This window comes from Protopterus annectens, chromosome 7.part0 (genome assembly GCF_019279795.1).
Source record: "Protopterus annectens isolate FY-2018-M chromosome 7.part0, PAN1.0, whole genome shotgun sequence".
Taxonomy (NCBI): Eukaryota; Metazoa; Chordata; order Ceratodontiformes; family Protopteridae; genus Protopterus; species Protopterus annectens.
Window position 1 is genome coordinate 688,459,785 of NC_056739.1, and position 12,554 is coordinate 688,472,338.

The following is a 12,554-nucleotide window of genomic DNA, read 5'->3' on the forward strand; positions in this document are numbered from 1 at the left end:
GTAAGCAGAAGGCAGGAAAGGTAAGGAAGGCCAAGGTAAGTGGGGGTGAGGTCACAGGACTCTTTAGCTGGACCTTCCACAGGCCAGACAGCCCCAAGGGATTGTTGCCACAGGACTTATCCGCCCAGCAATGGCTCCTTGGCAGATTATAAGGCGGCCCAGAGTAATTGTGATGAATTGTGAAAAGTTATTATGATGTGAGTATGATGAATCAGAAGGGCCGGATATCGACAGTGATGTCTGTTGTCCTCTGGGTTTAGGGGAATGCTATGAAAGAAATAAATGGCCTCCCTAATATTCCTGTCTTGCGCACATCTCATAATAATTGGCTTCTATTAGAGAAAGGTCATTGACAGTAATTGGCAATAAACACAGGGCTGCGGCCATTTAATCAATCTGAGGTCTCTTTATTTTTATTGAATATGTACCTTATGGTAACCTAGACTTGTTAAACATGCAACCTTGAAACATATGTTGACGATGCAATGGAATGACATGTTCTGAGCTAGTTTTGTATAAAGCTCAATGGCGTGATATGGACCATTAAAGGAATTATGAACAATGTGTTGCATGTTTTATGTAAGTAACATGGAAGGTTATTCCGGAGGCATCAATGGCAAGGTAAGGTATCTGTCAAGTGTGGTTATTGGATTACTAGACTTTAGTAAAGGCAGGTAGAGCTGTACCAATCTTTGTCAAATGCCTCTATTCACTTTTGTTTCCATTATCTGCTGGGCACTTTAACAGTGGAACCACTAAGCTATGTTTTGTTGACAATGTGAACTGCAGTATCATTTTACAGAGAGACAGTTTTATTGACCATTCATTTTGTCTGCAGTTCATTCTTCCAAAACAGGTAAGTGGATCGGTGCTAGTGGTGGAAGTGTATGAGTGAGTAATTGTGGGTTAGGGTTACAGTAAAGGCTAGGTAAGATGATAGATTCTAGTTGTGACTGTGTGAGTGTTTGTGGGACACGGTTACACTAAGGGCTAGGTAATAGTATACATTTTATGTTGGTTTGAGAAAGTGTTTGTGGGTTAGGATTTGAGTTAGGGCCAAGTAAGGGGTTAGATTTAGTGTTGTACATGTGTCTTTTTGTCTGTGATATGTGTCTGAGTTGTCTTTGGTAGTAGTAACAGTAGTGTTACAAGAATTTTTTTGTAAGGTAACTTTTAAGGGTTGAAGTTATGGACAGGGGCAGAGTTGATGTTAGCACTCATTAGTATGGTGGAGTATGGGCCCAAAAGGGTGCAAGGACAACTCCACTTACCTAGTTAACACAAGTAAAATAAAAATAAATAAATAAATAAATGATATGCTGGTGCTGTTTGGAGAGATAGGTCTAAAGCTGCTGCGGGTAATATTTATTATGGTGATATTGTTTAGAGGCTGAAAATTCTGATAACAAACAAAAAAAATAAAACAGATTCCAGGTGCTAGTAATACAGCCATGTGGGCCTGCACGTCCTATGTATATTGAGGCATTTGTCACTTTTGTAAATCTGTATTTATACCTTTGCTTTTTGTAATTATCTCTCATATCAGTAAGACTGCTGGGCACAAGTGCTTTTAAAAGGGTCAGTCCCAATAACGGTGTCTAGTAACTGAATTGCTTCAGGTAGCATTTCACACAACTGGAAACTGAAGGAATTAAGTCCAGGGCAAAGATGATGAAGCTCATTAGTAGCTCACAGTATAAACTTTCTCTGCTATACTGCCATTTCATTGTTTGTCCCATCAGTTATAACAATTGCATCTGTTTTCTGAATCTCGTCTTTTGTCTATATCATTATATCATTTGAAAAGCTGACATGTATCTAGAAACTTTAAATGTCAGGCTAATTTTTATTTTTCTTTTTATAGTATTTCATAATCAGCATTGTTTTCTTGCTTATCCTTAACTGCATTGAGCGCAGATGTGGAAAACAAGTGATGACAACAGACCCTATATTTAGGTGGGTTCTCTCACAGATATACCAAAATAAGCAGAATCTGTTTGATAATGTATTTTGCCTACTAAAATATTACAATGATATACTTCACTATAAGCAATGTGTAATACTTTCACTGAATGGAAAAGTGTTATAGATGTAAATTAATTTCAGAATGCAGGACCTGTGTACAGCACGTGGCTTTTTTATGGTGTTTTATTTCAGTTTTCTAGTGGTTTATCTGTATGGAGACTAGCTGATTACTTACTATAAAGGGGACAGTGGAGTAAGTTATTTCTGCACATTAAGTCACATTGAAGCTTGTCGTCATCAAAAATAAAATGTAAAGTGGAATCACAGACAGATATTTGTTAAAGATGCTTTGCATAATCATACTACCATCTAAACTTTTTTATTCTCTTAAATATTCCTGTAATGTCTGTGTTGTAGTCATGTATAAATACTGTTTATTAGCCCTAATGGAGTGGAGGCTATAGATGTGAATATTATGTATGTGGCCCAAGTTCAATGGCACAACATTTGCAGGGATAGACATGAGAGAGAGGACTGAGTGACTAGAGTCTGGCTTCCCTATGCCAGGAAATCAAAGGTGTCTCACTGCAGAAGCCTCACCTGGAGAAGTCCAGGAGGCTAGAACTGATCAAATGAACATTGATGCATAAGACTGGTCTGCTTGGGACAACAGACACAGAGGAATTATTTAATGGTGTGGAGGTCATGATGTGTGGGGTCTGTATTATTTCATCAAAGTTTTATTTCCACAAATACCTAATCATCAACCCCTTTACATCAAACATCCATTCATTGAATGTTCACTTCAGTGAACAGTTTTCATAGGGAAGGGAATTACTTCTCTACCACAGCTATCATCACACACACATTACTTCAAACCCACCAAGGTGGGGGGGGGGGGGCTATGCTGTAGGGAAAACAGCAAATTTCTAATGATGGTCAACTAACTCCCTTCCCTATGAAATTGTTCGCTGATGTGAACATTCAGTGAACGGATGTTTGATATAAAGATGTCAAATGATTAGGTATTTGTGGAAATAAAACTTCAGTGAAGTAATATAGACCTGATTTATGTATTGTATGATCTGTATACAGGATCAGTCTTGAGCAAGTTAGCGTGTAAAGAAAAAAAAAAGTTCATGCTAGTGGCATATAATAGCCAGACAGGGTTCAATTTAGTTCATAGATCCCAGTGCAAGCGCATCAGTAATCAATGATAGCTGCAAATGGCATTTTCCATAATAGCATTGTCAAGGGGACTGAAACTCTGCTACAGTATCTCCCACCACACACACCCACATTTGTAGCCAAATAAATAAAATATAACAAGCTGATACTGCTCTGACTACACTCAGTCCACAATACACACAAACTGCAAACTACTGTTTTTTTTTTTCATAAGAAGGCTGAAACATGTATGTCCACAGCTAGTGGGATTTGCCATTAATGGCCTGAATGTATCCACAAAGACTTAAAAAGGAAAAGTAAAAATTCATGGACATTCAGAAGCTGTATAGCTGAAACATTTGATGTCCTTAAGGGATCATTTGCATATATCCTATGGGCCTCTATTACAAGAGTTTTAAGGAATCACACAATGAAAACTCTAACTTGGCTAGGTTTTTCTTGTAGTTTTTTACTAATTGGTTTGTCTTTTTGTCCCTTTTACATATAGGGAAAACATTAGCCTATTTTTTGGTTTAAGAACAATATATTATTTGATCAGCATATTGAATAACAAGGTTGAATTAAGAACTCAATCAAGAGTTAGAGAAAATTTCCTGATATATTGCCAGGCACAGTACTACTACTAAACTTAACTTACCTCAAAAATTAATGGTCCAACTCGAATTATATATTTGGCCTTCTGGTAAAACATGTTATAGAGGGTCCACTGACAATTTGTGAACAAAGTTAGATAATACTAAGCCTATGAAGTAAGTGGGTAGGAGCTGTTCACCTAACATTCCATGCAGATAGGTCCAATATAGAGTGTTATCCCCTGATAGTTCACACATTTGTAAAATAACATAGTTATCTAAAGATATAGGAGATGTTCTTTATATCCAGCTTTGGCAACAGACAGTACATCATAGCTTTTTGATACAGTTTCTGTGGTGAGAGTGCCTTGTATTTCCTATGTAACCTAAACTGATGCTACTTATGTTAGTTCAGTTTGTTCAACTTGCCATTCCACCAGGGCATAGCAAGGCACTTAGTGCCTACATTGTTGTAGAGCTGCCTCATGTTAAGACTTTAACACAAGAAGTCTTAAAGTATATCCAAACGTGAAATTAATCATTATTACAAATCTTCCTACAATTTACATTACTAATGTCTACTCTAATTTTCATCCAGATTTTTTAAGTTATAGAAGTTGATCATTTTTGTAAAGCTGTGCTGGCCAAATATAGTAAACTCAAATGACACATGGTCAGAATTCCCCATAGCTGGCAAAACCTTGAAGTCAACGACAAAGTCAGTATTGCTGGGAAACAGTAGGTCTAAATCACTGGTGTTTTATGTTGTGAACTGAACTACCTGAGACAGGTTAGTTATCAACATGAGGTTAAGAAATGTAACACTCCCTATACATAACTTAAACAACCTGATATCCAATATATGTTAAGATTGTTGAATTCACCTAATAATAAAAGTAATTTTATTGTTCAGCTGTGATGATTAAGTTACAATATATCTCAGTTGCTGACCAAAATTTTGTTTTGGACTTCTAAACAATTTTATAAACTTTATACTCTGTGCATGATCAGGCCATCAACTTTCACAGCAACTTCATATTTTGTATCTGGCAATATGTATCTAGCTTGTAGTTTCCTTTTTATAAAAATGGCAGCCCCAGCACCAACTGATGTCTGAATGTAGGCATTCAGATTTAAAGTAACCAGGAATGCTTTTACCCTCATGTTGGCATCAGTTATGACAACAATAAAATGAGAGTTCAGAGAGCTTAACACTCACAGCTTATTAATGTTTTTGCAAATCTGCAAGCCTTTCTAAGGTTATCAACTTTTTAGTTATCTTTGCGATGGTGAAATCTGCCCTATTGTTTTTTTTAAATTTTGAGCACGTGACTAATAAATACTGTATCACATTTGAAGTTTAGATTAAATCTGTTATTACCAAGTAAACTGTGAACATACGAACAATCTTCTCAGTGAGTAGTTCTTGTGAGTTTCTGTTCAGAACAGAACCCAGAGCCAAATATCGAAAAGTTTAGATTCAGGAATATGATAATCATTCAAAGCTGGAAAGAGAATCGCACTAAAGAATAAAGATACTTTAGAAATAGTACAAAGCTTGAAAATGTCTTCTGATTTGTTGCACACATGGTATTGTGGAGTGAATCTGAGATAATTAACACCTGCATGCATAATTAAATAATCAGAAGATTATCTCTTGTTAAGTAGCTTGCCTAACAGTTGAGGTACCACAGACAATGAAAGTAAAAAACTGTCATTCTATCCTTATTCAGGCTAGCTTATGCCTTACAGATTTTATTTTGGAATCTCCAAAAAGCAATGTCTGAGAGTGAGTTCCCTGTATTATTTGCATCAAACTGTGGACTAATAAACAAATAATGTCATGTCTGGCAACCCTAGCAATGGAAAATCACATTTCCCTTCCCTTCCTCTTTCTCAAGCCATATATATATATATATATATATATATATATATATATAGGTTTACTATCATAAAATCGAAACGCTAAATAAAATGCGTCTCAATGTTCGAATTTAAACATCGGAAATGAACATTTCCGTATGTCCCTAATGTCGAAAACAGCTGTGAATTGTCGAAAATGTTGCTCGCGACATTTTCGACAATCAACAGCACTCCCACCCGTCCCGTAACTCCCTACCTACCTAGCCGAAACTCACAGTTATGCAGGAGGGCAAGCCCCCCTGCACCCCCCACACCCCCCTAACTTAATATTCCAACTCCGAGATCGCACTACAGTGAGGAAAGGGATGTATTTCCCTAACCGCACTGTACCGCGACCCCCTCACATGAGCGAACATTATAATTGTGAATGCACAGTCCATTCGCAATGCTAACGTTCGCTCACATAACCTGCCGAACTATGAAGTATTCGAACATCTGTTGTTCGAATACTTCATAGCCGTGCAATTGCACGTCGGCATTGTGATAGTAAACCATATATATATATATATATATATATATATATATATATATATATATATATATACCTTATAATATTGAAGGATACTTGAATTACAGAGGATAGAGACACTAATAGCAAAAATCCTTTTCATTGAAACTGTAAAATGACGAAACCCAGAACATCAAACTAGATAAGTTACCAGATGTTCGTTCTTCAGTTAAAGGAAAATGTCTCCAGTTACAGACAGCCTACACTAAGTAACTATCAGTGGTTTGGAATGGAGATCGCGGTACAGTGAGGATCGAGAAATTTACCTTTTTCTCAGTGTAGTGCAATTTCGGAGTTGGTATATATAATTTATTGAGGGTGTGTGAGGTACAGAAAACCACTGATAGCTACTTAGTGTAGGCTGTCTGTAACCGGAAACATTTCCTTTAAGTGAAGACCGGGCATCTGGCAACTTGTGTTTGATGTTCCGGGTTTCATTATTTTAGGTTTTGATGAAAATAATTTTCACTACTACCATCTCAAACTTCTGTAATTTGAGTATACTGGTCTTTGATATTATGACCTAGACCTATATATATATATATATATATATATATATATATATATATATATATATATATACACACACACACACACACACACACACACACACACACACACACACACACACAAGCACATAGAGGGTTGATGGGAAGTACAGAGAAGGACAGAAGGAGTTGCATTGTGTCTTTGTGGACTTAGAGAAAGCATATGACAGTGTGTCTAGAGAGGAGTTATGGTATTGTATGAGGAAGTCGGGAGTGCCAGAGAAGTATGTAAGAGTGTTACAGGATATGTACAAGGGTAGTGTGACAGTGGTGAGGTCTGCAGTGGGAGTGACAGATGCATTTAAGGTGGAAGTGGGATTACACCAAGGATCAGCTCTAAGCCCTTTCTTATTTGTAATGGTGATGGACAGGTTGACAGACGAGATCACACAGGAGTCCCCGTGGACTATGATGTTTGCCGATGACATTGTGATCTGTGTTGAGAGTAGGGAACAGGTGGTGGAAACCCTGGAGAGGTGGAGATATGCTCTAGAGAGAAGAGGAATGAAGGTCAGCAGGACTAAGACAGAATATGTGTGTGTGAATGAGAGGGAGGATAGAGGAATGGTGAGGATGCAGGGAGTAGAGGTGGCAAAGGTGGATGAGTTTAAATACTTGGGATCAACAGTTCAGAGTAATGGTGAGTGTGGAAGAGAGGTGAAGAAGAGAGTACAGGCAGGATGGAGTGGATGGAGAAGAGTGTTAGGAGTGATTTGTGACAGAAGAGTACCAGTAAGAGTGAAAGGGAAGGTCTACAAGAGGGTAGTGAGACCAGCTATGTTATATGGTTTGGAGATGGTGGCATTGACAAAAAGGCAGGAGTCAGAGCTGGATGTGGCAGAGTTAAAGATGTTAAGATTTGCACTGGGTGTGATGAGGGTGGACAGGATTAGGAATAAGTATATTAGAGGGTCAGCCGAGGTTGGAAGGTTTGGAGACAAAGCCAGAGAGGCAAGATTATGTTGGTTTGGACATGTGCTGAGGAGGGATGCAGAGTATATTGGGAAAAAGATGCTAAGGATTAAGCTGCCAGGTAACAGGAAAAGAGGAAGGCCTAAGATAAGATTTATGGATGTGGTGAGAGAGGACATACAGGTGGTTGGTGTGACAGAGCAAGATGCAGAGGGCAGGAAGAAATGGAAAAAGATGATCCACTGTGGCGACCCCTAACAGGGGAGCAGCCGAAAAAAGAAGAAGTCTAGTCCAGATACAGATTTGCTGTATCCAGGACTGTTTGTAAGCTTCTGAGCCCCCCAAGCCTTTATGTGTTGGAGGGAAGCCTTCTAGCTTATCAGTGAGAGTGGTAAGCACTAGGTAGCCTATCTACCACAAGAGTGGTTTCTGGCCCAGAAATTGTAGTTTATTGGCCGTTTGGGCAGTTTTTCCATCTCTTTCAACCTTCTGGTTTAAAAGCCTGTATTTGTGCTTGTTTCACACATTTCCTGTAACTAGTCTAGCCCAGATACATATTTGTTGTATCCAGGACTGCTTGTAAGTTTCTGAGCCCCCCCCCCCAAGCCTTTCTGTATTGGAGGGAAGCCTTCTAGCTTATCAGTGGGAGTGGTAAGCACTAGGTAGCCTATCTACCACAAAGTCCAGGTACAGATTCTTAGTTTTAGCACTTGAATTTGCTTATTTGTGCTCAGCACTTGTTCAGAACTTGTTGTTAGCACTAAATAAGCTACAAATTATTACAGCACTCAACCTTCCTCTTTACCTAGAGGAAAACAGTTTTTGTACTTACTTTCCTTACTTGCTTAGAGAAAAACAGCTCTTATACTCACTTTTCTCACATGTCTAGAGGAAAGTAGTTTTTTTCAGGCATGTCCAAGGGTTAGCTCCCAGCGTTCTCTCCTGTCTATCTGATGAATCTGGGCATCTTGGGGCAATGTAGCAATTGCTTCATGTACACAGACAACCCTCTCTTCCTACCACCCAACACCACAACCTGTGAGATATGCACTTATCTAGCCAAAGTGGAGGTAAAGCTCTCTCCAACCAAGACTGAACTTGACAGTCAAGAGGAGAAGGTAAACACTTGCACCATACCACACTCATCACATAGTCCCACTAAACCTACACCACCAAAATCCACACATAGAAACACAAAAACATTCACGGAGGGTCTCAATAATAATCTGCTCAAGCAACAGAGACCTCCAAATCAGAAATGCAAGCAACATCCACCCCCACAACACAACGCAAATGTTACATAGCCCACAGACTCAGTGTGCCAATAAACCACAGCCCATAAGGCTAAACAATGTACCCAACACACTAGTCATAGGTGACTCTATAGTCAGGCACACTGATGTCCCACTCACCAGGCTAAACAAGGAGAAGGTTACTGTCAGCTGCCTGTCGAGTGCCAGGATCCGCCACATAACCTACGCCTCAGGCCACTCCACAACAAGTACAATTATGCCTCTGTCATTGTCCATGTTGATGTGAATGACCTGAGATGTACCTCCCTGGACTACATGAAAAGAGACATGGAAGAGCTCACCGATCTTGTAGCCCAGGCAGGTATCACCCTAACCCTGAGTAGCATCCTGCCATCACCCAGAATGATACCACAGTACAAGGACAAAATGATTGACTTCAACAATTGGCGAAGCTTTTGGTGTCATTCTAAGGGGATCCAGTATCTGTCTGCCTGGGATGACATGGTCGATAGACCACGATGCTTTGCCAGAGATGGCCTGCACCTGTCACTCCTGAGATTCCAGATACTGGCTAAGGGTCTTGCCGCCCCTATAGTGCCTTTTTTAGGCAAGGTTCAAATGACAAATTCACCACTGTAACAGGAACAGGCAAGCAAAAACTGAGGGTAATGCTACTCATTGCTAGAAGTGTAAATCTCAAAATGCATTCACTCGAGGCACTCCTTAAAATGGAGAACATCGATATCTATGCAGTGACTGAGACCTGGTTCAAGGCTCTAGAGAGCACACCTGCATTATCAGGCTATAAACTGGCTTTCTGAACATCGTCTGATCCTAAATCCCAAAAAAACTAAAAACCTGTTATTTTCACCAACACGTAGGTCTACCGCTTTCACCTTTACCGTAAAATCAAATGATGGCACAATAATCTCCCCTGACCCATCTACAAAACTATTAGGTGTCATCATAGACAATAATCTAAAATTTCACCTACATGTTAACCAAACTATCAAAACCATCAATAAAAAACTAGGGTCACTTTACAGAATAAAAGCCTTCCTAACCCCTCCAGCTAAAATTGCCATAGCTCGCTCTCACCTTCTTTCAACCCTTCTGTATGCATCCCCTCTACTCTCGAATTTAAACAAGACTGTCCTTAACAAACTCTCAATTTGCTACAACCACATTGCCAGGTTTGCCACTGGGCTGCCTTTTAGGACACATCATTGCATCAATCTAAATCAACTTGGGTGGCTTGAACTACCCAGCCTAATCCAGTATAACCAACTGATTATGGCCTATAAAATCCTCTATAAGCCGGACAATACTTCTGCACTTAAAAATATTATCACCCCCTATAACAATCCTAGACCGTTTCGATCCTCTAACAAACTACTAATTCAGACTAGCAAAATTAATAACACAGCTGGTGATTCTCTCTTTGCAAACTCTGTAAGTAGATCCTGGAACTCTCTTCCAGCTGATATTACCTTACTTTCCACCTTAGGTCAATTTAAAACTAGACTCAAACAACATTTGTCACTTAACTGGATATGTCAATGTATCAAGCCTGGCTAACTCTCTCTAGAATGTGTAAAAATCTGTTAACCAGTTTACTGTGTAATTTAATTTAATCCTGACTTGTGCTCAGGATTAACTGTAACCTGTGGAACTTTGTTTAACTTGCTTACTTATGTAATCTCTGTAAATAGTCTGTTTGTAATATGTAATGCTGGTATTATGTAATGCTGTATCTGCTTACCCTTGGAGCTTTTCTCCCCGAGCCTCCGCTGAAAATGGACATGCATCCAGTTGGACTATCCCGGTCAACAAATGTAAAATAAAATAAATAAAATAAAAATATAACTCATACCACACTTTTCGGCCATCTAACCTGGACCAGAACACCAAAGGCGGAGGTGTGTCCATATTCATTAAGGATATCCACATCTCCAGGCTAGTTGCGCAACATAATGCATCCAAGGTTATCCAAGTGCAACTAACTATGGGCAAAACTGCAATCCAAATTGTAGCTTGCTACAGATCCCCCACCATGCCCCAGGATTCCCACTCCTCTTTTCTTGATATACTGAAAAATATTAGGGTTCAACCAAACACCATAATAATGGGCGATTTCAACTACCCTACCATTAACTGGGAAAACTACTCATGTACCAATGCCTTCACTCAACGCTTTCTGGATTTCATAAATTCCAATGCCCTGGATCAGCTTATCCACACCCCCACCAGAGGCAACAATATCCTAGACCTAGTCATTACCAACATGAGTGACCGGTGTTCCACACCTGAAGTCATCTCCTCGCTGGTCAGATCCGACCATAAGCTAATCACCCTAGATATCCACATCCCACCCCCACCCACCATTAAGGAAACCACGGTAAAAAATTTCTCCAAAGTCAACTTCATGCTTCTTAAGACAGAAGTGGCAAACTTCATGACACCCATGCAGATGGACAATACAGTTATGACTGCTGAATCCTACACAAATGCACTCTATAAGCACTTACACGAGTGCATGGATCGTGCTATCCCAAACAGAACCAAGACACTATCCTCCAAATAAAGGAAGCCAATCTGGTGGTCCCCTGCCATAAACAAACTCTACAACAGAAGGAAGAAACTGTTGCAAAAGAGAGTAAAATCCCATGAGTGAAGGAGCTCCCTGGTCAGCCTCAGTAAGAAGCTGAGATCCCCTATAAGATCCTCTAGCTATGAAAACAAAATCGCCACTGATTCTAAGGGCAACCACAAAACATTCTATAGCTATGTCAGGAATCTCAATGGCAACAGCCAGATCTGCTCTGAGTTACAGCACATCGGCATGAAAATTACAGAACCAACTGATATTGCCAACATCCTGACAGATAGGTTCAGTGCTAACTTTACCCCATCTCACCCCCTAAAGGACCCATATCTATACAGGAAGAATGCAGAGTCCCTGTAATCACATCTATGCAAGTAAAAGCTGCACTCTCTAAAACCAAAAGCACAGCATCCATGGGACCGGACAACATCCCAGGCTGCGTTTTACATGGACTTCAGAGCCAAATGGCTCCCCACCTAAGCACCATGTTCAGTCATAGTCTCACTTCAGGCTTTGTGCCCACTGAATGGCACACAGCAACAGTTATCTCACTCCACAAAGGAGGAGCCACCACTGATCCTGAGAACTATCGCCCTATTACCTGACGAGCCTGGTCTGCAAGGCCATGGAACATATCATCATGGAACTCATAAACAAAGACATTGGTAACCTCCAAACTCTGGACCCCACCCAGTTTGGGTTTGTGAAAAGCAGATCATGCCTTCTGAACCTGATCGACTTCTTTGAGGCAGTCACCAAAGCTGTAGACGAGGGTAAGGTGGTTCATACAGCCTATCTTGACCTCACCAAGGCTTTTGACACCACCCCCATTCTGGAATTATAGCTAAACTCACTAAACTAGGTATAAATCCCTACACCACAAGATGGGTTGCCAACTGGCTCACTGACAGAATCCACACTGTAAAAGTTGCAAACTCCAAATTTGACTTCAAAGCAGTGACAAGTGGAGTACCACAGGGTTCAGTCCTGGGTCCTCTCCTGTTTGGTATCTACTTCTCTGAAGTACAGGCTAACACAGAAGGCCTCTGGCTAATGAAGTTCACAGATGACTGCAAACTA

The 12,554-nt window shown here is 40.0% G+C and overlaps 1 protein-coding gene across 1 annotated transcript in view; it reads left to right on the forward strand.

The window, feature by feature from the left end:
• LOC122806635 (cholesterol transporter ABCA5-like) overlaps positions 1–12,554 on the forward strand; it is a 1,155,982-nt gene that overhangs the window by 768,760 nt on the left and 374,668 nt on the right. Inside the window, exon 16 of the mRNA XM_044077221.1 lies at positions 1,865–1,956. Within this exon, the coding sequence (XP_043933156.1) occupies positions 1,865–1,956 (92 nt within the window). The remainder of the gene's footprint in view (positions 1–1,864; positions 1,957–12,554) is intronic.